The 23,769-nt window shown below is 38.3% G+C and overlaps 2 protein-coding genes across 2 annotated transcripts in view; one reads left to right on the top strand and one right to left on the bottom strand.

Annotated features, from left to right (window-relative positions):
* The window catches only part of usp32 (ubiquitin specific peptidase 32), a 102,367-nt gene extending 92,266 nt beyond the window's left edge, over positions 1-10,101 (bottom strand). The window contains exon 1 of the mRNA XM_084716810.1: positions 9,304-10,101. Coding sequence (XP_084572936.1) covers positions 9,304-9,361 — 58 coding nt within the window. The 5' untranslated portion in view covers positions 9,362-10,101. The remainder of the gene's footprint in view (positions 1-9,303) is intronic.
* A 106-nt stretch (positions 10,102-10,207) lies between these two features.
* LOC146327387 (uncharacterized) lies at positions 10,208-17,135 on the top strand. The gene is made up of 6 exons (XM_084716811.1): positions 10,208-10,920; positions 12,341-12,436; positions 13,878-13,990; positions 15,687-15,810; positions 15,896-16,068; positions 17,055-17,135. Exons 1-6 carry the CDS (start codon positions 10,881-10,883, stop codon positions 17,121-17,123), a joined length of 615 nt encoding a protein of 204 aa, XP_084572937.1. The 5' UTR covers positions 10,208-10,880; the 3' UTR covers positions 17,124-17,135.
* Positions 17,136-23,769: the final 6,634 nt, after the last annotated feature.

Below are 23,769 nucleotides of genomic sequence, written 5' to 3'. Positions count from 1 at the left end.
CGTACAGAGAACTTTTAATGAGATTATAATATAGGCAATAGCTTGTAGTGAAACCACTTAGAAAAATGTTGCCTCACTTTAGGGTTCTTTATTTTGGATGATGCCACACCATCCTCCAAGGCTTAGTGCACTGCACTGCTGTAAAGGGAGAAAAGGAGAGTAGACAACACACACCCTTGCATCTTTGCTAAAGGCTGATTTATACTACTTGCAGGAAGACCAGGAGCAAAATGGTTGAGTAAATCTGAGATTAAAGAGTCTGTTCAAAAGCAAGTCAAACTGACAATTAAATATTAAACTGATAAAATGTTACAGTCATTTGTCAAGGAAAAATAAACATTCAAAGCCTTAACAATAAGGACCGCCGAGGGCAAAATACAATGTCAGGCTGGTAAGCCACTTGCTTGCTTGATTGGGCAGGTGGTAATAAAGAATTGAACACATTATTTTTTTCTGGAGCTAATGGTGGAAGTAGCAAAGGTCTGAGCCATCTCGCTTCCTTCTCTGTTGAGAGTTGCTCATGCGTAGTACAGATAAGGTGCTCAGAAAATGGTGGCAGGTAAAGAGTTTATGAGCATTTCAATTATCCAGGAAACAGAAGAGTAGTTGGCATTACGTTCAAGGACGTGGGTGACACTCAAAGTATAATAGGGCTGGAAGTTATGTCTATTATATGAATTATATTTGACTATAAATGAATCTGCGATATAGCAGAAGACCATATTGTCATTTCAGAGTTTTTAGCTACTTTACTTCAGTCAGACATGAAGTGCGTAGATCAGCTCAGATCACAGTGTAACAGTTACTGAGAGGCTGTGTGCTGTGTTTGCTGCCACAGAAAAGAAATACAAAGTTCCTCTTTACCTAACGTTACTACAGCATCTTCGTGTTCTCTTCACAGCAGAGCTGGTCTGTGAAAAGCTAAATTAGCTAGTTAGCAGCTATGAGTAATTGTAATTCTTTGGCCGTGGCAGGAGAAAAAAACAACTACCTGCAGTTTCTAGCTACTAAAAGTATCTGGGAGACCTCCAGATTTAGATTGTTTTAACTGACTTCACCTGACTTGTAGCAGCTAAATAGCCAGCTCACTTTTACAACAAACTCCTGTAGACCTCTGTCACTCAGGTTACCCAAAAGCCTACTTTCCTTACAGGGGAAGACTCGGCAAAGAACACAGGTGCAGTGGGTGCGTATAGTCCATTACTTAAGCAAAAGTAGTAATAACCCAGAGTGACAATACTCCACTACAAGTCAAAGTTCAGCATTCTAAACTTTACTATGGTAAAAGTATGTCAGTATTATGGCAAATTTTGAATAATGGTGTCAAAAGTAAAAGTAGCATTACTCATTGTGCAGTAAAATGCTCCCTGTCAGTGTTAATATTATATCTGATGTATCTGGATTAATATTACTGTTGCATTAATGTGTATGTTGCACTACTTTACATACTGTTGAGTAGTTTCATCAACAGCAATGCATCAAATTCCATAAGATCATCATGTTTAAAATATTGGAAAATTTAACATGTTATTTTTGAGAAAATGTGTATATCAAGACTTATATCTTATATCAAATATCCTAAAAATATCTAGATATTATTTTTTTAGCCATATTGCATAGCCCTAAACTTTATATTCCACAGTTTGGTGCAAGTTTAAGAGAAAGGCAAATAAAACTGGGTTGTTTTTCAAAGGCACAGCAAGTTTCTAAAAAATGCCTCCGAAGTGCCATAACAAGGGACAGCATCTCGCCAAACCTTGTACGAAACATGAACACTGTGGCAAGTCAGGGAATCACAAAACTGCTGAACCACAGCGTATCATGCTTCAAAAACACAACCCTGCATAATCTATTCCTACTGCCCTTACACAGATGTGTGGTACTATGTCAAAAGATATTATTTGATAATTGCTAACAAATAAAACAATTTGTATAGGGGAGAGTAAAAATCTACCTCAGGCAATAGGATTTCAGACTCACTTAAACCCTTCAATCATCTGGAAAATGTTAATCAAAATGTCAGATGCAAACATAAACTATATGGAGGTTGCGCCTCATCAATAAACTGTCAAACTGTGTCCTGGGCAGTCCTGCTATCTATAACCAACCTAATAATAAACTATTGTGTATGAAGCAATACACCATGCAAATCTAGCAGCAATCTAAATGACAGCCTGCCCATGTTTCCATAGCAAACACCCTGCTGGAAGCCTCTGTGGCAGCAGTACACAAATCCACATCCACAAACCAGTGAGCACGAGGTAAGAATGCAAAGCAGCGGTCTATCACCTCAGCTGATAGGGACCGCTGACGTCCACCAGAAATGCCAGGCAGTGCAGTTCTCAGGTGACTGTTAGACTGAGGATGACCACGGTCGATGCATTACTGAACTGTGTGGAGGTCAACCACAAAGGGTCAAATGGCCTGTAGAGGCGGAGGAACTTTCTAGGATAATTCATACAATAGAACCTGATTTATAAGAACATCTGAACACAAAGGATATACAGCCAGTTTCAAAAACATTTATATATCACTGTACATTTTTCTCAACCCTGCCGATATAAACAGACACACAGTTTTCAACAAGGGCCTGTCTCACAATAAAAAGGTCAACATAGTCAGCAGAACTAAAACTAGCCATCGTTGTCATCGTCAATCTGGCAAATATTCTCACAATTTAAGTGATGTCTTCAAATTAGAGGTGACCAATATTGGATTTTGGCAGTCAATGCTGATACTGATATTAGAGAATAAAAATGTTCCAAAATCGATACAACAGCTGATATTGTTTGTACAGACTGGGCTTGGGCACTATAACTATAAAAAACTATAACTATAAATACAGACATTCCTCTATGTTAAACTGATAGAGATGCTGTACTGTAGTGCACAACACCCACCATCTGTACAGCAATGCAGCTGAGCTTTAAAAAAGAAGAAAAATGCTTCTGATTCTGATTATTTTGGATGCACTGCTGATGATAAAGGTAAGCTAACAAACACTACTGATTGGTCAGAGTTGTTTTGTCATGAGTTTGTAACTTAAGCGAGCGGTAAGAGGGTGAGTGATACTGATTACTGTATATGGTGGCAGAAAGTGACAGTGAACGTGCACTGAGCGGAGGAAAACCTGAGCTGTGACGCTGACAGTCTGGCACACACACAGTGCGTGTGTGTGTGTGTGTGTGTGTGCATGTTGTTTCCTCACTGTGGGAATAGTGAAACTACGACGACCAGCTTCACCTGTGTTGATGGAGGGCTACACTACAGTGAAATATAGTTAGTTCAGGGGTTTCACACATTTTACACTAATAACACCATAATACCACATACCCCAGTAAAATGTCAGGGAGGTATGAAAAAATAGATACCACCAGATCAAAATACAGATTATATTATAAAGAATATCAACATCAACTTTAGTTTTGCTCCCATAGGGCAACTGGGTATGCAACAAGCACAACGCCAATTAAGAAAGTGTCAAATATACATAAATTTCTGCCTATCAAGTTAAAAAATAAAAAACAATCTTCATTATGTTCCATAAAACAAATAAGTTTTTTATATCAGTGCTTATCGATGAACATATGTGTCATTACTGATTAGTATAGTGGTGATAGATCAATATCAGGCCAATAATATTGGTCAGTCAATATAATGGCTGGGCTCTACTTCGAAATATGTCTTTTGTCCAACCAGAAAATGTTTCACTTTTTGCATGAAAAATGAATTATCCAAACAGTAACACTATTAATCACTGCATCTCTAACAGCCAGGCTGTTGGCGTTATCCAGCTTCACAAAATTTATCAGTGACTGTAAAGAACAACTGCTCTCACAGAACTGAGCCAGGACTTCTCTGAGCACATTTGCAGGAATGGGCGGTAACACTGTCAGGTGTTACAACATAATGCAACGCAACACAACAGCTCCACAATCTATGGCTCCACTTACCATCAAGGTGAGTCACCACCTCTGGCAGTTGAACATTATCAGGAGTTATCTGTTGCAGGTACAGGACATACAGTCAGCTGCTACTGCTGGAAGAATTCTTGTTCCAATATAAACTGCCATTTAAAGGAGATTACTTTAAACATTAACCTTGATGTGACTCAACACAGTCGCACTAGCCTTCCGGATCATTTCCCAATGCCAGAAGGTTATAAATGCTGCATCTGAGTTCCTGACCAATCTTTTTTTTCTATCAGTTTTATACACTGAAGGACACAATGAGCATAACCAGCTGCTCGGGGTTATTGTAACATCCAGCATCTCCAGACCTAGCCATTCATTTGGGAACTAACACTGCACCAGAACTGATCCACAATCAAAAACTGCACTCATTCAAATTGCTGAATTTATTTAACCAGTTTGACACAGCTCAGCCTCTAACGTTACATTGCCATTACCCTTGTGAGCGACCCAGCTGATTCAATATTTGGACTTCAGGTGACTTTTCTTTTTAAGGCTCCTTTTACACTGGACAAAAAGTCCACCAACACCTGCTAACATTTGGCTTTTTTCTTCAGTAGGGAAAAGAACTATCTGCATTCACTCCTGGGTCAAATGACTGTGCAGCAAACACAGGTTTTATGTTCTCCAGCTCTGATCGACAGTGACGTAAACATAAAACCTGGGGTGGACATCGTATTTTCTAGGAGTGTCCCGATCCGATATTGATATTGGATATCGGTCTGATATCGGCCAAAAAACGAGTATTGGATTTTATCGGACTGCATCTAAAATCTCCAATATAAGCGCTCTGATAAGCAGTCCATTTTCTGCTCCAGCACTTCTATCCATAGGTGACTCTGGTTGCTGACTATTGTTCTCTGTTTGAGTAACATCACTTGATCAAGCCTTTTCCATTCCACACTACAAAATAAGTAACAAAAGTATGTATGATTAGTGCTGATATTGTATCTTGTATCGGCCAATACTCAAGGCTGCAATATCGATATCGTATCGGAAGTGAAAAAGTTGTATCGGGACATCCCTAGCATTTTCACCCCTTTTGGGTGGAGGCAGTGAAGACTTGTTGCCTCATATGCTGTTTGACCCAGTGTGTATTTATTAATGACGTACTGGCATTTACTTCCTATAAACTCTTCATAATAAAGGTCCTGTTATTTTGTTAACTAAAAGCTATTATTGGGAAGCAGAAAAATCAGGAAATGTTGCATTTTAATCAGCAGTAACTTCACACGTCTCCTATCCAGCTGAAAGCAAACATAAACAGTGAAATAAAGCAGATACCTGACAGTACAAATAGCGACAGGGAGGAGAAACTGAACTGAATAGATTCATTCTGAAGCTAGAAACATACTGAGAAAATCTTTCTCTCTTCTCTCCTTCACGCGAGTTGAGTCTCATCTTTCCAGCACAACTCAGAAAAAAAACAGAAGGGCACATGTTTAAAAAAGCCCACATTTACAAGCTAATTTTGGTGTAAACAGCATTAGTTATGTACACAGTCTTGTGCCTTTATCTTCTTTTCAAATGAATTTTATCACACATGCATTTTGCGTATCAGTGATCAGCAGGGACATTTGCTCATTCAAGTAAATGTTCAATCATCCCATCAATTAACACACTCTTTGGGAAAAAGGAAGAAGACTTTCACCCCTGTACATCTGGACAGTCAATTCTCTTCTACGGTGTAGTAGACTGTTGTGTCCACCTCCTGCTGTGGCTTTTTACAACATTAACCTCTTCAACTCTGTGGGGACGTCCATGTCCACAGCCAACTTTACCATCTTTCAGAGGCTGTTGTGGGCTCACTATTAAACCTAGAGTGAGGATACTGGTATAATATGAAATTAGAAGACCTAAGGAATCAACTGGTACCAGCTAGCTTGTCAGGAAATAACGCTCTAAAGTTAGGCTAAAATATGGCAAGTGAAAAACTGGCACTGCTATTTTCAAAGTGGTCCCATGACCTCTCACCTCAAGATATCTGAAGCATAATAGGTTCCTATAGGTGCCCAAGAGTCTCCTTTACAGACATGCCCACTTTATACTAATCCCATACAACAGTGTTTTCCAGTCCTGTTCCTTGGGGCGTGTTGGAGCAGGGACGTATCTAAAACATGCAGGGCAGTGGGCCCCAAGGACCAGGGTTGGGAAACGCTGCCATACAGTTAAGTTTTGGGCAAAAAACATGTTTTGCATATTCATGAATCCTTGAATACTAAATGAAGGCAATGTGTGGAGCTATATGTAAGCCATTTTAACAAGGTATTTTAACTTATTTTGCAAAAAGTAAAACAGACACAATTTATTACTTCCTGCATAACATTTTATATTGTTTAAAACATGACTTGAGGTGGACTTTAAAGTGTCAAAAGTGAATGTAGCATTAATTATGGTTACTCACTGGGACTGGTTTGCATTCAATGACCTCAAATGCATTCATGTGGCAGAGGTTACTTTTTCAAACCTCCCCTCTAATTGTCAGCTTTTTCTTCTTTATGGTGGCAGAGTCCTGTCAGTGCTAAAATTCCTCATAACTGCACAGGTTGATAAAATTCAGGAATGTATTTCCATGTATTGCAGCAGTATTGTGACCTCAACAAACCTGATGTTCCAGGCAGCCACACTGATTATGTTCTACATGACTTCAAATTGGGAAGAATTTCTCATATTCTTATCCAATTAAAAGTCTTCACTGTAATTGAATTCATGATGCTTAAAATGCAGCGCACAAACTGATCCAAGTTTGGTCTATCTAGAAATATGCTCATCTAATAGTCTGAGCAGATGCAAATATTAGAGATTCAAACACTTGCATAACCTATTTTGAGTCTACAGTGATGAAATTCTACTACTTTTGCTCTTGACATATGTTAGCAATCATCCAGTGTTGCAGTAGCAAATTATAAACAAAGTGAACAGCATGCGCATAATCAGCCCTGAAAAATGAGGCTTGAAGGAAATCTGAGTGATCCTGGGTTTACTACAGGAACACATCAAAGCCTAACCTTTCAGACAGGACGCTCCCTGACTGACCATTATCCTACTGGTGTCCTACGAGAGCAAGCTTACATGAAAACTGACCCCCATAATTGCTGCAGTCGAGCCTGCTGTGGGAATTAGGAGGGCTGCCATGTGACCGGTCAGATAAGGCTGGATGGCTGGATAATTCCACCGCCTGTGTGAGTGTGAGTGTGTATGTGTGCGTGTGGTCACATGTGATCATCAGAGTGGGAATGGCAATCAGCTTGAGGAATGTCCAAACCACCACACAAGGAGCTGACATGAAAAAGGGGCCATTTGGGCAATAGAAGAGGCACTCAGTAAAGGTTTGTTCAGACACGGGCTTCTAAGAATTCTGGCTGAAAATAACTTACAGTCGTCAGTAAAAGACCATAATCACTTTAGAGCAGCAACAATAAATTGACTATTATGTTATTTGACAACTAATTTGATAATCGATTAATCGCTCTGAGTCACAAATTCTCTGATCTCACCTTCTCAAATGTGATTATTGTTTGGTTTCTTTACTCCTGTCTGACAGTAAACTGAGCACTTTTGGGTTGTGGACAAAACAAGACATTGGTGGATGTCATCTTGGGCTTTAGGAAAAAACTAAACATTTTTCACCTTTTTATAGACCAAACAACTAATCAATCAATCAAGAAAATATTGACAGATTAATCAATAGTGAAGATATATCAGTTGACCGCTATTATGGGCCCGATATTGGCCTAGCCAGCTGTACTGTCAATATTGGTATTGATGTATATTTTGTCAGATATTATCTTACAGAACATAATGCAGATTGTTGTTTTATATGCAGTTTTTTATGTACATATGTTTTGAGCCTTTTCCGTAATTCAAGTTATTCTATTTGTTATTTTTTATTAAAAATACCAGTGAAAGTTCACTGTTAATAATAAGGACAGATCAGACTAATGTCCCTGTAGGACCCTATAGTACTGTACTGGTACAGATATGACAGTGTCGTGGATGAATGTGTAACAGCCTCTCAACCTGGAATCCAGACAAAGTTCAGCTGTTGCCAACCCAGGGAGTAAAGTACAACCAGGAGGCCATCAACAACATCTTCCTGATAAATGGTCACCCACATCTTACATAAGTGCACCAACATAGAGACTGCATCAATTACAACACAGCTTGTGCATATGGTCAGGTATGCATCTGACTGCAAAACGTTTTTATTAAAAGGCACTTATATTTCCATAGGTGGTCAAATAACAAGTCTTAGCAGACCCTGTTTGTTTGATGTTTATCAGAGATCAACCAATGGCTCCAACAGTTTGAAAAGAACTGCCCACAGGCTAAATTCAGAGACTAACTGCAGCGACAGCAGCGTGAAACACATCTGTTTGTTGTTCCGCCAAATGTCCTGACCACACAGCTAGCGTTAGCTAACCCTAACATGAACGACCATGAGCAACCTGACAGTCCTCTAGCACAAACACTTGCGATAACCGTTAGTTCATATCACATGGCTAGACTTGAAATCAGCCAGACGACGGCTAAAACAAACAGTCTGCAGGCATTTCCCTCTGGGAACTCTAGTAGCTGTAGCCGGCTAACTGCCTGCCTAGCTAGGAGACAAGTAAGCTAACAGAAGCACAGACATTAACATTACTCAACGTTAGCTGGCTAGGATGATAAGAGCTAAGCGGCACACTGTATTGTCAAAAGTTATCATCACACATTCAACTGTTTTGGCAAATACTGTCAAGCCACAGCCCATCCTTCCACGTTAGCCAACATGAAGCAACGCTGTCGTAGCTATGGCAAGAACGTCACGCCAAACTCCGTCCGAAAATCTGTCAATTTAACTTGACCTTGCTTATAAACGAAGACACAAGCCTCATAAAACACAAGTCAACACAGTTTCCACACTACTAGTAAGAATTACTCAATTCGGGTTAGACATAATCCATAAAATGGCATTTAGTTATTATTTATTGAAGCTTTAATTATTGGGAAACGCTTCCTACTGCAGCCCCACGTAGCGTAAATATGAGGAAGGCGACTGCGGAAAATGCAGGCTTATCTATTGTTAAACTTAACATATCATTAAAATCCATGAGGCTTTCCGACATTTTTCTACGCCGAATTGAATAATGGATCCCAGCGGTGCCGCTGCAGTTGTGTGTTATTTCTTTCATAGGTGTTTATCTCATCTAATAATCCAGGCCACTTAAACCGCTAGATTTTAACGGGTGGTCAGGACGTCCTCCTCTTATGAACCGGACTAGCCTAAAAGCTGACAGTTAGCTAAGCTAGCGCAGCTGAGGTGGATTTAGCCCGTTGCTTTTCGGCTTACCTCTCTTGACGGCCTCGTCATACGACAGGAATCCTATCCTCGACTCTTTGGCCCCCATGCTCCCCTCATTTCATTGCCATATGAGGAAATGAACGTTATGGACTGAGTTGATCAGAATTCTTTGTCGCCTTATCCGTTTATTGTGAAATGGGTTCCTGGTGGTGTGTGTATGTGGTGAACGGGTGAATGTTTTCAGCGACGCCTCCATTCTGTCACATGATCTGACTCTACAGGTCAGTTGATCACATCCTTCAAACGCTTGTAAACACGATACTTATGACGGGGGGAACAGTTTTATTTTGGCCTCAGTAACTCTATAGATGTTTCCTCTCTAGTCTTGCAAATTACAAGTATGAATTTTGACTCACTATGCGCAGTCATACCACGCTGTCATTACGTGTGCATGTGCTCAAGTGTCTGTGGAGTGCAAGCATGGATGTAAGTTAGGTTGTAAAGAAGTGCGAGTAGCACCACCTTGTGGTTACTCTGCTGAATAACGGTAATTCACATTCGGTCGTATTTAAAGGGGAACCCTTGATTTGCGAAACTCTCGCGAGACTTGTCGCGTTGTTTCTTTACTATGCACGTGGTACAAACTTATTTTGTTTTAGAATGTGACAACATTTTGGTTGAAATATAAACATGTTTACGGACAAACGACACTTGGTTAGGGTCAGAGAAAGATCACGGTTTGGGTTAAAATGAACACTCTCGCGAGATCATTCGCAGGTGTGGGATTTCCTTTACCCCACAGCGACCTCCAATGGCACTTACGTCGGGAGCCAGAGAAGTACGTCAAATAGTAAGTATTTACAAGTTTATTTATTTATTTTATTTTATTTATTTTTATGATGTATTCAGATGCACTTTCAAATACACAAAGCAGACAGTTAATATTGGCGGGTACTGATCTAATGGCGACTCTGCGTTTCTCAAATTTAGGGTAAGCCTTTTAGCCGAACTCCATTAAAAATATGTCTATTTATTCTTGGCTGGCTCACTGAAGACATACCTACCTCGTAGAACATTACTTAAGACCACTGTGGTTTTGTTTGGGGATATTAATAACTTCGGCATGTAACCAACATACAAACGGCAATCTCAATATAATTTCCACCATTACGTTGTTCAACATTTCCTCTATTCCATTCGAACAAATGTACCAAAATAATCCTCACGCTGTTAAAAATGAATGGACATTTAAATCTAGTGTTCCTTGGTGGAAAATTTACTTTAAATATTTTTGAATGCTCCCCTGTCCTTAAAGCAGGGTGTTGTTAAATTTCCAGAATTTTAAATGGGATTCGGTGAGCCGCTACGACAGCTTGACAGCTTCCTACGTCACCTTGTTGATACTAAGAGGAAAGTGCCGACAGCACGCCGCGGTTAAAGCCACGCTGACTGCCTTCACCAGCCCGTGGACCCTGTGCGGGGATACAATCATGAACATATCGACAGACATATAATGACAAATCCATCGTGTTTGTAGCTCAAGAGTAGATGTCGACTTAACAGGCAGGTTGCATCATCTTTTCCGGGTATGAGGCTCCACTGTATCCAGTCATAACTCACCGGAGATGGGCCTTAAAGTTCTGCTGTACTGGCCAAATATTGTTGGTGAGAATATCATTGAATTATCATGATTTGTATTATCGTTTGTTTATGTGCAGGGGCGTCAGAGTTCACCGCGACATGGCAACTGCCAGCCACTTATCTTTGCCATGACTGCATTGTAAACATCCATTAGCTAGAGTGCTAGAAATTATAGCATCTCTCAGACAGATCGACAAGCAGATGAAGGTCACTTGATTGATGATTGTAGGCAAACAGAATATAAGAAAAAACCTTTTGATATAAATTGAATAAGTACATTTGAATAGGTCGTGGCTACGGGGTCATATCAGGACAAGTGCCATGTGTCTGTCCTGGAGATAATCCACTTAGCTCTTCTCAGTTATGGATGTGTTGTCAATAGGGGAAGTAACTAAGCACATTTACTCAAGTATTGTACTTTAATGCGATTTTGAGGTACTCTCTACCATACTTCATACTTCCACTGCACTACACTTTGGAGAGATACACTTTACGTTTTACTCCACTACATCTCTTTTACGTTACGTTACAGATTCAAAGTCATAACAGAAAATAGATATATTAGTCAGATGATATTATCGGCCCGATAAAGGGCTAGCACAGCTATATCTGCATCTGTGCTTACATTGTCTGTTTTTAGTTTACTTATTTATAATTATTAAAAATGTCAGTGGAATTTTACTGTTTCACTGCCCTGATTTCATTTTGAATATACATACATTCATATTTATCTTGGAATTATTTTATTCTGTAATACTAACAACTGGTCCAAAATTGGTTGGGCTTCATTCATTCATTCATTCATTCATTCATTCATTCATTCATAAATAAATAAGTAAGTAAGTAAGTAAGTAAGTCAGTCAGTCAGTCAGTCAGTCAGTCAGTAAGTTAGTAAGTAATAGTAATAATAGTAGTAGTACGGTCATAGATTAAGCTAAACAGTGGTATATAAAGTAGTTAAAAATTAGCCCCACCTTTCTCAGCTCCAACCTTCAAGTGTTGCATACATGAATCTATCAGTGATGATTCAAGATTCAAGAACTAAACTGACATTTTGTTGGCACAACAAAATTGCATCACACATATTCATAAGTGTTTCAAAAATTATTATATGTATTGTTTTTTAAAAAATGTAAATATAAAATGACATTACAAAAATCAGCAAATATGAAAAGTAAGCAATATAAAATATATAAGTACAAAAATAAGCTATATAAAGTATTAAAGTGTGAAAAATGTTTTTTTTTTTTTTTTAATGATAATCCAAAATAGGCCACTCTGCCCAATGAGTAATACTTTGATGATAATACTTTTGTACTTTTACTTAAGTAAAGTTTTGACTGCAGGACTTTATTTGCAACAGAGTATTTCTGCACTGTTTTCTCTACTTTTACTTGAGTAAATGATCTGAGTGCTTCTTCCACCTGGTGTTTGTGTCTTTCAGGTTACATTAGGATCGGCCTTGTGTTTGCTGCGTGGGCTGCCTGTGAGACACCGTCCCTCTTTGTCTGTCTTTACTCAGTCTCCATAGCACTTGATGGTAAAGTTTCCCATTGTTTGCACCAGCATCAAACTGGTTTCTTTTAACATTATTCACCAAGGACATTTTGAAATATAACAGTAGGAAAACCTGAAGAAAATGCTTGAAGTCCATTTAGCTACTTCAGTTTCAGGGTCCTGGTGTTCTTTGTGCTGGTTCACACAGTCATTGCCTTGTGAGACTTTTCAATAGAACAGACCCATCATTAATATAATTAGTTGCTGCTGTGGTTTTCCTGCTTCAACAAGTCAAAAAGTGATGTTTTGCACTTTTGGATTACCTCAATATTGAATATAATGAAATTGTTTAGCCTATTATAGTGTTTTTAGAGCTGCAACTAATGACTGTTTTCAGCATTGATTAATCGGTCGATTATTTTCTCAATTAATTGATTAGTTGTTTGCTCCATGAGATTTCATAAAATTGTGAAAAATGTTGATCAGAGTCCAAGATGACGTCCTCAAATGTCTTGTTTTGTCCACAGCTCTAAAATATTCAGTTTACTGTCGGAGCAGAGTAAAGAAACCAGAAAATATTCACATTTAAGAAGCTGAAAGTCTGACTTTTTCTAATTAAGAAATGACTCCAAACAATTAATTAATTTATTCATCCTGTCACAAATAGGTCCAAACATGTGGAGCACACAGACATATGTCTGATTATTTTCATTATCGATTAATCTGTTGATCATTTTCACCATTAATCAATTAGTTGTTTGCTCCATAAAATGCCAGAAGATGGTGAAAAATGTTGACCAGTGTTTCCTAAAGTCCAGGACGACGTCCTCAAATGTCTTGTTTTGTCCACAACCCAAAGACATTCAGTTTACTGTCAGAGAGGAGTAAAGAAACCAGAAAGCTAGGAAGCTGAAATCAGAGATTTTTTACTTTTTTTTTTCTTAAAAAAATCCTCAAACCTATTTATTGATTGTCAGAATAGTTGGAATTCATATATGATGAATCTATGAATTATTGCAGCTCTAATAAGAAGCCAGGTCTACTTACAGACAGGTGACACATTTTGAAGCATGACATTTTGTTGTGTTTTCCGTTAATTTGTGTCCCTTCTGTAGAATTCTGTCATGAACATAATTTTGGTTGTTTATAGCACATGTATATGTATATAAATATGTCATTTAGCACAGCTGTAAGGTGCTGGAAAAGCTTGAAAATACTTGAAAAGTGCTTGAATTTGATTTAAGAAAAGGTGGAACCCTGTACGTAGCACCCAACAGTTATAGATAATTGATGGATGGATGTAACTAATCAAGCTTCATCCTATCATATCATATAAAAGTTGGACTTTATCTGATCTTCTTATGATGACATTAGCTGGAATACAGAAGCTGTAGCATGTAGACGCTTTGTCAGGAGGAGCAGTTACTGTGTACACGGGACACGAGCGTCCCCTCTCTCACATATGATGATGATTTGGTGTGCAGGAGTGGACGGCTGGCTGGCGAGGAGGCTGGGCCAGAGCTCCAGGTTCGGGGCCTGGCTGGACGTAGTGGTGGACAGCCTGGGCAGAGGCATGCTGTGGAGCCTGCTGTTTGAGGTATGACAGCTAGAAAACACACATTCACAATAGTAAATAGATGGATTTACAGTAGCCACACATGAAGTGATTGCATACAGTGTTATGTTGTTGAAAGGATGATCAGCCTAGTGTTTGCTAAGAAATAAATCCCTTCATCCTTATTATACCAGCAGCTGCTTGTACTGTTTACAACAGTCAGGGTGGATATGTGGATTTGTCACGCTGTTCATGCCACATACACTGTGCAATCAGGATGGAGCAACAGACACAGGTCCTCTGCTGCTTTAACAAAGGCTGGGATGTTTCAGTACCATACACACTATGATACTTGAGTATTTTTAAAACAGTATCTCTTAAAGACCTTCATTTGCTGAGTATAAAGACACTTTTGGCTGGACAGCAGCAAGCCCTGTTAATGTGAAAGTCTGTTCCTGAGTGAGTGAGTTTTAGAGAGAAAAATAGAGACTATGCTACTCTGACCAATCGGTGGACTGCAGTGTTTGCTCACTTTGCCATCAGGACCAAACCCAAAACATTGCTAGGTAAGCCTGGAACTCTGTCCCCCAGATGTCATGTTTCTCATCTCGGCTGCGCTCAGGGTTGCCAGGTCTGTGTGACAAAAGCAGCCTAATGGCAGGTTGAAACCAGCCCAAAATCTGACTCCAGATCAGCTTATGTGTCCGTGATCAGTTTGGCAGGGTTTAGGTAGAAATAAATGATTCAATTCCAAATATGCATCTTTATTTCTATCTGTATTCTTGATATAATTTGCATGCAAAATAGGTCGACCCAACCAGCGGAGAAAAACTCATCCCACAGCAACACTTCTGAAGTTGCCCAATTCCATGGGAAAAACAAGAACCTGGCAATTCTGGCAGCCCTGCCCTTGTGCTGCGCACTACAGTACATCACCTCAATACAACATCTCCCTATCAGCACATGAACTTAATAGAAAGAGGAGCATCTGTATTTATGACGGCATTGAAAGTCTTACTGCTCAAGCCTATTTGTATGGTTCTTTAAATCAGCAGAACAGCCACTGAACTGCTCAACCTTATTTTTGCAGATTTACTCAGGTTGTATTTACTTGTGACAACACTTCATGCACACAGGTGACTTGTACTTTGCCATATTTCAGCCCCTCCAGGATTTGTCAGGTTTTTTGGGGATTTTTTGCAGCCTGAAACGTCTGATTTCACAACAGCTTTTCTATGGAATTGTGATGAATGTTGCCATGATTTTAGGTGTTTTTTTGCAAGTGAAAATTGCAATTTTGTATAATTTGTTAAAAATCAAAGGCGACTTGTTTCTGTGAGAATAAAATTTCACTCTGTTCTTAGTAACCTTACAAAAAGGTTCAGGATTACAAAAATTCTAACACAGTATGCTTTATTTGTAAATGAAGAAGAGCAAAATCTTTTTGGAGCTCAAACAAAGTCAAAGCAGCAACCAAAAATCTAAAAGTGCACAAAGTATAAAAAAAAAAATGTCAACAAAGACAAACCTTGGGTTCCTTTTAGTACCCATACCAAAATAAAAAATTGAAATATGGAAAAATGTATGAACTGCTATGATTGGTGGAACTCACCGGAAGCTACGATGATTGGTCAAAAAAGTTGCAAGGTGGTGCACAATTCTCAGGGATTATTTAAATTTGTGTTAATTGTTGCAGTCTTCCTGGAGGGACTGATGTAACTTCTGTGTTGTGTTGCAGTGGGGTTGGCTGGTGTCTGCATTGGAGTGGTGTGTGTTTGTGTGTAACCACAACGCCAGGGGCGACCACTGGAAGAACAGCTTCACCAGCAGCCCTCGAGTCATCCAGGCCATCATGGCGAACGGTAAAAAGACTTGATGTTCGTGCGCAGCTGAAGATAAACCACAGACTGTGAGTTCGTGTGAACTTTGTGTGTCTGCTGCTGTCAGGGTTTCGGACTCCTCTCGGCGTGTGGGTGGTGAGCGGCCTGCACTGCCTCCCGCTGTGGCTCTACGGGCGTCGGTGGGGTTTACTGGCCCAGTGGCTGTACCTGCCTCCCTGGATGCAGTCTGCAGGGATACTGCTGCTGGCTGCAGGCCGCCTGCTGGCTCTGACAGCTGAGGTACAAATAACCTCACATCATACCTGCCAAACACAAGACAACATCTGAGTTTATGAGACTTTTTCCCTGCATTCTGGTGATCTCCTCACTTGAAAAATAGGTCCAAACATACTGTAGCATGCTTTTTTCTTTCCTGTAACAATTAGTTTATCATTGATTGATTCTGATTAATCAATAAGTTATTTGGTCCATAAAATGGCTGAAAATGTTGATCAGTTTTTCCCAAAGCGTCCTCAAATGTCTTGTTTTGTCCACAACTCAAAGATATTCAGTTTACTGAGTAAAGAAACCAGAAAATATTCACATTTAGAAAGCTGAAATTACAGAATTGTGACTTTTTTTTCTCAAACTGATTAATTGATTATTAGAATAGTTAATTAAATAATTTAATAATTGATTCATAATCAATTAATTGTTGCAGCTGTTCTCTTCAACATAATTTATATGTTGAATACTTTTAATTTAATTTTAATTCTCATGTAAATATATATAGAATAATTTGTCTCTTTAGGGTGAACTGGGGTAAATTAATATTCATAATTTTTCATTCGTTGTTCATTCATTCATTTTTTTGCCCTGCTACTAAAAGAAAATTTATGTGGCAGATTTTACAAAATGCATGACCTTTTCCTTTATAATGTTCCTTAAGAAACAGGAGTTCTTCTTGGGAAGCCTGGTTTGGTGTCTGTTGTTGTCCAGGTGGAAACAGTAGACTTTTTTTAAACACACCGTACAGAGTCACAAACAGATTGTGATAATAAAAAAGAAAAAATGGCTGAAATCAGGATAAACAGTTATAAGGAGAAGGCAATGAAAAACAGAAGTCTCTTGGGAAATTATGGAGAGTTGGCGAGTATTCATGTGATAATCACAAACATGTTGACAAAAATTTGAGTTGTGTTGAAATCATTTCTGGTCATATTTGAAGTTGTGTTTGATCACATTAAGTTGTCTCACAGCCAAACATACCGTGTGTTTCTCTGCAGATCTGGTGTTTATGGACGCACATCGAATACCTCACCACCGACAAGGAGACGGGACAGAAGAAGAGCTGAGAGACACTCGGCTTGTCCTGTCTGTCCTGGAAGAATGCTGACGTTATTCCACCAGCTTTATATTTGAATAATGGTCTCAGGTTACATTTACGTTTCTCCAAAGCTGAAATAAAATCCACCATATCTGAGGGAGAATGTGGTAAAATGAGTTATATTTAGACTGTTTGTTCTATTCTCACAAATAATGAGTATTTATTTCAGATATCATCTGTTATATCATGTAGAGAAAAAAAATCTGGTGATTTGTTTTCTAAGTCTGATCTGATTGTTTTATGACTTAAGAACAGGTGAAAAAAGAGTTGGCAGGATTTTTTTTATTCATCTGGGATGAGGGGGTTACTTTTTTCTTTTTTTTTTTTTTTGAGGAGAAGTTTTGACAAATTAAATTTTATTTTTGTCAGGATCACTTTTCTCATTGTTTGTTGTTGTAATACTCATTGTGGCCACAAGAGGCAGAAGAGAAAAAGTAACTTAAGAGAGCTCCTGGGACACTTTCAGTCTGAAAACTGTGTTCTCTGTTTTGCTACGGTTTCCAGATTGAACAACACGTTTCCATAAAATGTTGTGCAGTGGACTTTGACGTATGTTTTGTCATGTCAGACAGCAGTGACGTTTAGAGAAACAGCTGTGTTGAAAAGGTGCTGCAGTGCAGTGCAGCTTTTTAATACACAATGTGTTCAACACATCACTGTTTCAGTTTAAATAAGTGCTTTCTGTTTTTTGTTAGGGCTGAACACAGCAAAAACCTTTTTTTCACCTGTTCTTAAAGGGCTAGTTCAGATTTTTTAAAGTGAGGTTGTTATGTTACTGATAGTCAGTGTATTACCTTACTGTAGATGCTGGTCAGTTGTCTGGAGAAGCAGCAGGAGGACCAGCAAGGAAGCTAAGAAATGTACTGCTGTGGTAAACAATTCAATATATTAGAATATCTTGACTTGTTTAGGTGGCTGCTGACCCTGTCCACAGCAGCGCGTTGTTTAGCTTCCTTCTTTTTTCTCCAAACTGTGAGTGTGCCAACTGCCGTCCATAAGCAAGCCCATATGAAATAATCTGAACTATTCCTTTAAGTATAACCACAGGAGAGAAAACGATTTAAGTCAGACTTCAAATGTGGATGACCAGAATTATTCCTTCTCACTTGCCTCCATAGCTTTATCTGCACACTCAGATGCTTGTTTGCTCACTTCATGTACTTGAGATGCAAATTTTTTTTTCAAATCAGTGAGCATAACTGATTTCATTTATGTCTGCTGAGATAAAACATGTCTCATCATATCCTCTGTTACTGAGAGACTGTTGTTAGAGACAGAGGACATTCTGATACACAAGGAAAAGACGCCTGTTTGAACTGGTAAAGGGAACACGGATATTATTTTTTTATTATTTATAAGGAACATAGTGGCAAGAGTATGGAAGCCCATTTCTGCCAGTGAAAGAAAAATATCCCCATTGTTAGTCATGATTATTAGTTTTTAAAAAAGTCAGAATTGTGTGATAAAAAGTCAATTGAAATAAAAATTCAGAATTATAAGATGAGTCATTATGAAAACAAAAACATAATTATGAGATAAAATTATTATTTTTGTATGAAATTTCAACTGTTTATCTCATAATTATGGGTTTTTAAAATCTCAAAATATGGATTTACTGTGAGGATCTTTTTTTCTTTCATTGGTGGAAATGGAGCTGCCATACAAGAGTGAACTTAAGTTTTTGTGAGAGTTTTAGGAACGATTGCTGTCAACTGTTTTATTAAAGCAAAGGGAGAGGTTTGTACTGATTGTTTGCTACAATCACAGTACAGGAAGCTTTATGAAGAGCCTGTATCTTCAAGGGATTCAGTTTTGTGTAAACCTACACTGTGATCAGCGAAACTAAATTCAGCTAAATGTTTGAGAATATGTTGGATGTCTTAACTGAAGCAACTTGAACAATATTACTGTGGAAAGCAGTTCATTACGTCCAGTTTATTCTCGGTTTGACTTTAGCAAAAGGATCACTGTGGGAGGAAAAAATCCAGAAACTATTTCAAACTTTAAAAATGTTCATAAATGCAAAGCTGCAGCATTATTATCAAAAACAAAGCTGTGTATCAGGAGTTTCATTACGAGGTTTTAATGTGATGGTAATCATGTTTATCGTATGAGTGATGGGTTTGTGTTATGTCAGCTGTTTACTTTTGAAAGATATTTTTATATTTCCTGATGTGTCGATTCTGTTAAAACTTTGTTTTGGCCTTTGTGCACATTCATACAATAAAATCATGAGATGAAAAATGTAGTGTTGTATGTAAAGTATTCCATATGTTCATAAAACAATTTGTCCATGAATTGCTGAAAATCTTTACACCGTTAAAAGGGCAAAGATGTATGGAAGCCAATTTCCACCAGTGAAAGAAAAAAAATATCTCCATGATGAGTCAAAATCATGAGATTAAAAAAAGTTGCAATTATGAGCTAAAAGGTGATTATTATAAGATTAAAAACTCATAATTGTGAGATTAAAAAAGACAATATTATGGCAAAAAAAAAAATAATTATGAGATAAAAAGTCAAAATTGTTAGATAGTTAAAATTGAAAACTGAGAAAAAAGTTTAAATTATGAAATTAAGTCATAATTATATTAGAATCATGACATCTCATCATTGACTTTTTCTCATAATTTCACATAAATTTTTAGCATAATTTTGACTTTTTAAAAATCTCATATTTGACTTTATTTCATAATTTTGACCTTTTCCTCATAATTATGGGGGCGGCAGTGGCTCAGTCAGAAGGGTCCCACCTCAAGTCCCACGTGGACCAAAGTACGGAGCGTGGACTGGTAGCTGGAGACGTGCCAGTTCACCTCCTGGGCACCGCTGAGGTTCCCTTGAGCAAGACACTGCTCTCGGCATCTGACTGTATGTGTGCAGCTCTTTCAGATGCATGTCTAGAATCCTGTCTGTACTTCAGGCCTGAGCATTTATACACAAAATTACAAGAGTGAGAAGAATGTAATTTCCCTTCAGGGATTAATAAAGTATGTTTTATGACTTTTTATCTCACTTTTAATTTTTTTTAATCTCCTCATTGACTTTTTAATCACATCATTGTGACTACTTTTTATTATCTAAATTAGGACTTTTTATCCTAGAATTTTCAACTTTTTTTTAGCTCATAATTATGATTTACCATGGGAATATTGAAGATTTTCATTTTTGCTGCAAATGTATGTCACTTCCAGATATCAGTTATTTGTCTTCTTGATCACTCATAGTCTGTATCAACCTTGAAGAAAAAAAACAGGAAGGAAATTGAGTAAGTTTTAATATAAAATACACTTACTATTAACAACCATCACCTTTTGTTGTGTGTTTAGGACGTTTGTGTGTTTCATGTGAGTGTGATCTGACTACCTTGTAGTTTAAGGTGTGAACACAAGAGAAAACTGCATGTGGCGTTTGTGATCAATGATATAAGTTTTAATGTTTTTTTTGCAGCTAACAGTGAAGCAGTAACAGGACAACAGTGAAACATCCCCTCATCACATTTGGTGTCAGTCGTCTGAACTCTTTTGAAGAGAGAAACGGGGCTGTTGGAGAAATCACAGCTTTTATTGAACATCTTTGAACTTCGTCCATATTTCAAATTGAGCCCCACGCCCCTCCGACCCTCCACCTCCTCCAGCGCTCACACTATTTGTACGGTATATTCCCTTTCAGATGTATCAGCAGATCACAATGATGACCAGTACTGTCTCTTACATTCCATCAGTCAGCTGGTTTCTCAGGGTTACTGTTAAAAGGAAAATACACTTTGTTTTTTTTTTTCATTTTTCTTGTTGGCCAAACAGACAATGTGACATCATGGTAAGGTACTGACAGTTCAGCTAGAGTTTGGACAGAAAATACTTCAAAGTCCACTGCAGAAGACACAGAAATAACTTTCAAGCGGCTCCAAACAGAAGCCCTGATACACCAGGAGATGTGACCTTTAATAAAAATGCAGCTGATGGAGAGAACAGAATAAATCCATGATGAGATCTAACAGAGTGGGAGTATCCAAGGGGAGAACTTTCCATTAAATGTTTGCAATTATTCACTTTTGTAGGACAAGAAGATATGTATTGACCATTAATCTTGACCGTAATGTTCTGTTTTCTGCGTCTTTATCTTGAATAGAGCCGAGACTGTAACATTCATTTCCATGTCTGCCCTGGAAAAAATGTTCTCTGCGTTATTGGAGGGGGGAGGGAGCGTCAGGAGGAGGAGGAGGAGGAGGAGGAAGAGGAGGGAGGGAGGGGGGCGCCTGTTGAAGCCGAAGCACCGAGAGTGTAGCTGAGCGTCCTTTTAAGGGGGCTAAGGCTGGACCTCCTCAGCTAGAGCCACTCACATCACTGCTAGAGAGGGAGACGTCCGACAGCAACTGAAGCAACAGCAAGGCAAAGCTCGTTTTCTTCATTCACCAGAGAAAAAACTAAACAAAACAAACAAACAAACAAAAAAAAACAGTGGGGTGGGTTGGGTGGGTGTGGGAGCTCGTCGAAGGCATCCGATTCTCAGTAACGTTGTGGATATTAATGCTGAAATTGACTGTGAAGCTGGACTCTGGTCTCACGTTTTCCCATCAGTGAGAGCAAAATCTCATCAGTTATTTCTCAATAATTCAGCCACAATCATTTAAAGGGTCAGTTCACCCAAATTACGAGAAAACTCTTCTCATTTATCTCCAGTGGTATTTAGGTATACATATAGTTTTGATTTGATTTATGCAGGTTGAGAGATTTGTGACATTTCAGCCTCCAGCCTAATACAGTGACAGTGAATGTCATTTCTAGTTTGGAAAACCACGTAAAAAAAAAAAAAAGGAACTGTAATAATTCTAAGTGTTCCAGTCTGTCCAGTATTCCTCAGTTCCAAGGGAATCTGTAGTTCTGGAGCCCTCAAATTAATTACCAAGGTAGGAAATAACAATTAATTGATAATTACTAGATTATTAAATAAATCACCAGCTATTCTGATAATCAATTAATCAGTCATTTTCTGAAGAAAAAAAAAAAGTCGAAGAAGATTTCAGCTTCTTAATGTGAATATTTTTAACTCCTCTGACAGTAAACTACAACAAGACATTTGAGGACATCATCTTTGACTTTGATCAACATCTCCCCCATTTTCAGACATTTTATGGACCAAACAACTAATTGATTAATCAAGAAAATAATCAACAGATTAATTGATGAAAACAATCATTAGTTGCAGTCCTGAAATAATGTTTATCTTTTGAAATACTGTGTGGTTTCAGCTCTTGAGGACTGAAATAAAATTTCAAATTGAACAGTCTGAGAAGAAGCAATCTGATAAATGGAGTGGGTTTGTATTTCGGCTGATATTTTATTACATATTTTCAGTAGCAGTGTATCTGCTGTTGCTGAGACTTGTTGGTTTTTTTTTAATAATACAGTTTTATAAGAAGCGTTTTACGCATATTTGATATTTTTTCTTCATTTGAGTTGTTTATTCAAAATTATCAAAAAAAAACAAAGCAACTTTACTGTTTCAGTGCCCTGATGATTTTGGATTTTATACATATACTTAAACAATATCAGCTGACATATCAACGTTGAAATTGGCCCCAAAAAATCCAGTTTTGGTCGAGCTTTAATAAGGATCAGTGCTGCTGGCTGATAAATCACAACAACTCTGAGCAGAGAAATATAAGAAATATTTATGAGGTCATGTAGACAGTACTGCCATTACACAGACTGTCCAGCAGGGGGCACTTCATTTTTACACTTCAAAGGTTCTCCTGCAGGTATACACCTTGATCCCAATTCTGTATTATTTGACATTTTTGTTTGCTACGTGTTAATATAAAAAGAATGTATAAAGCTCGATATATGGCTTTTAACTCCAAAATGCCAATATTGGTATTGCCTTAAAAATCCATTATCAGAGATAAATCTTATTTTGGTTTGTTTGATTTTGTAATTTGAAATGAGTGATCTTTACAAAGTTACCTCCAAAGCATCAGATTGTTGGGAGAGATCTGGCCTCATATCATCATGGCATTAACATTTTTAACTGACATGTCACTGGTTGTTTTCAGGATCATTTTTTTCCTCATTGGTTCATTGTAATTTAAGGCCAGCATCTACAGTGAAACGACTGATGAGAATTTGGACAGAATCAGTCGGGATAATGGAGGCTGATGGGAAAACATGGAGAAAATAAAATGTCCAGTAAACGAAAAAAAATATGTGGAACTTTAATTTTGCAGGATATCTGACAGGGAGGAGTGAAGAGGAAAGGCCAGATGCACAGGTAAACAGGCCGCCAACACATGCACACACACTCACACTCACACACAATATACAATATTGGTCCCCATTGTAGTGCCCTTAAGGGTATAATAGTTTATTAAGCACTTAGAAGTATGGGTCCGTCTACAGACAGATAACTGCAAGCTGGTGTAAGGCTGGTAATCATCAGTGGAGCACTTAGGCACCCAGAGTTCTATCTGTTTATACTGACACACACACACACACACACACACACACACTCATACTGAAGCCACACCTTAAAGGGATAGTTCAGATTATCTTACATGAGGTCCTCATACATAGTCAGTGTATTAATTACAGTAGATGGTGGCTGTCACACCCACA

This window comes from Lutjanus erythropterus, chromosome 4, assembly GCF_056507025.1.
Source record: "Lutjanus erythropterus isolate fLutEry1 chromosome 4, fLutEry1.hap2, whole genome shotgun sequence".
Lineage (NCBI taxonomy): Eukaryota > Metazoa > Chordata > Actinopteri > Lutjaniformes > Lutjanidae > Lutjanus > Lutjanus erythropterus.
Note: the sequence above shows the minus strand (reverse complement) of the source record. Positions and strands in the feature narration are given on the sequence as shown.

Coding starts and splice junctions, on each gene's coding strand:
- LOC146327387 (XM_084716811.1), top strand. CDS start 10,881: ATGGGCCTTAAAGTTCTGCTGTACTGGCCAAATATTGTTG. Junction 10,921..12,340: donor GTACTGGCCAAATATTGTTG/GTGAGAATATCA, acceptor TGTGTCTTTCAG/GTTACATTAGGATCGGCCTT. Junction 15,811..15,895: donor CCAGGCCATCATGGCGAACG/GTAAAAAGACTT, acceptor TGCTGCTGTCAG/GGTTTCGGACTCCTCTCGGC.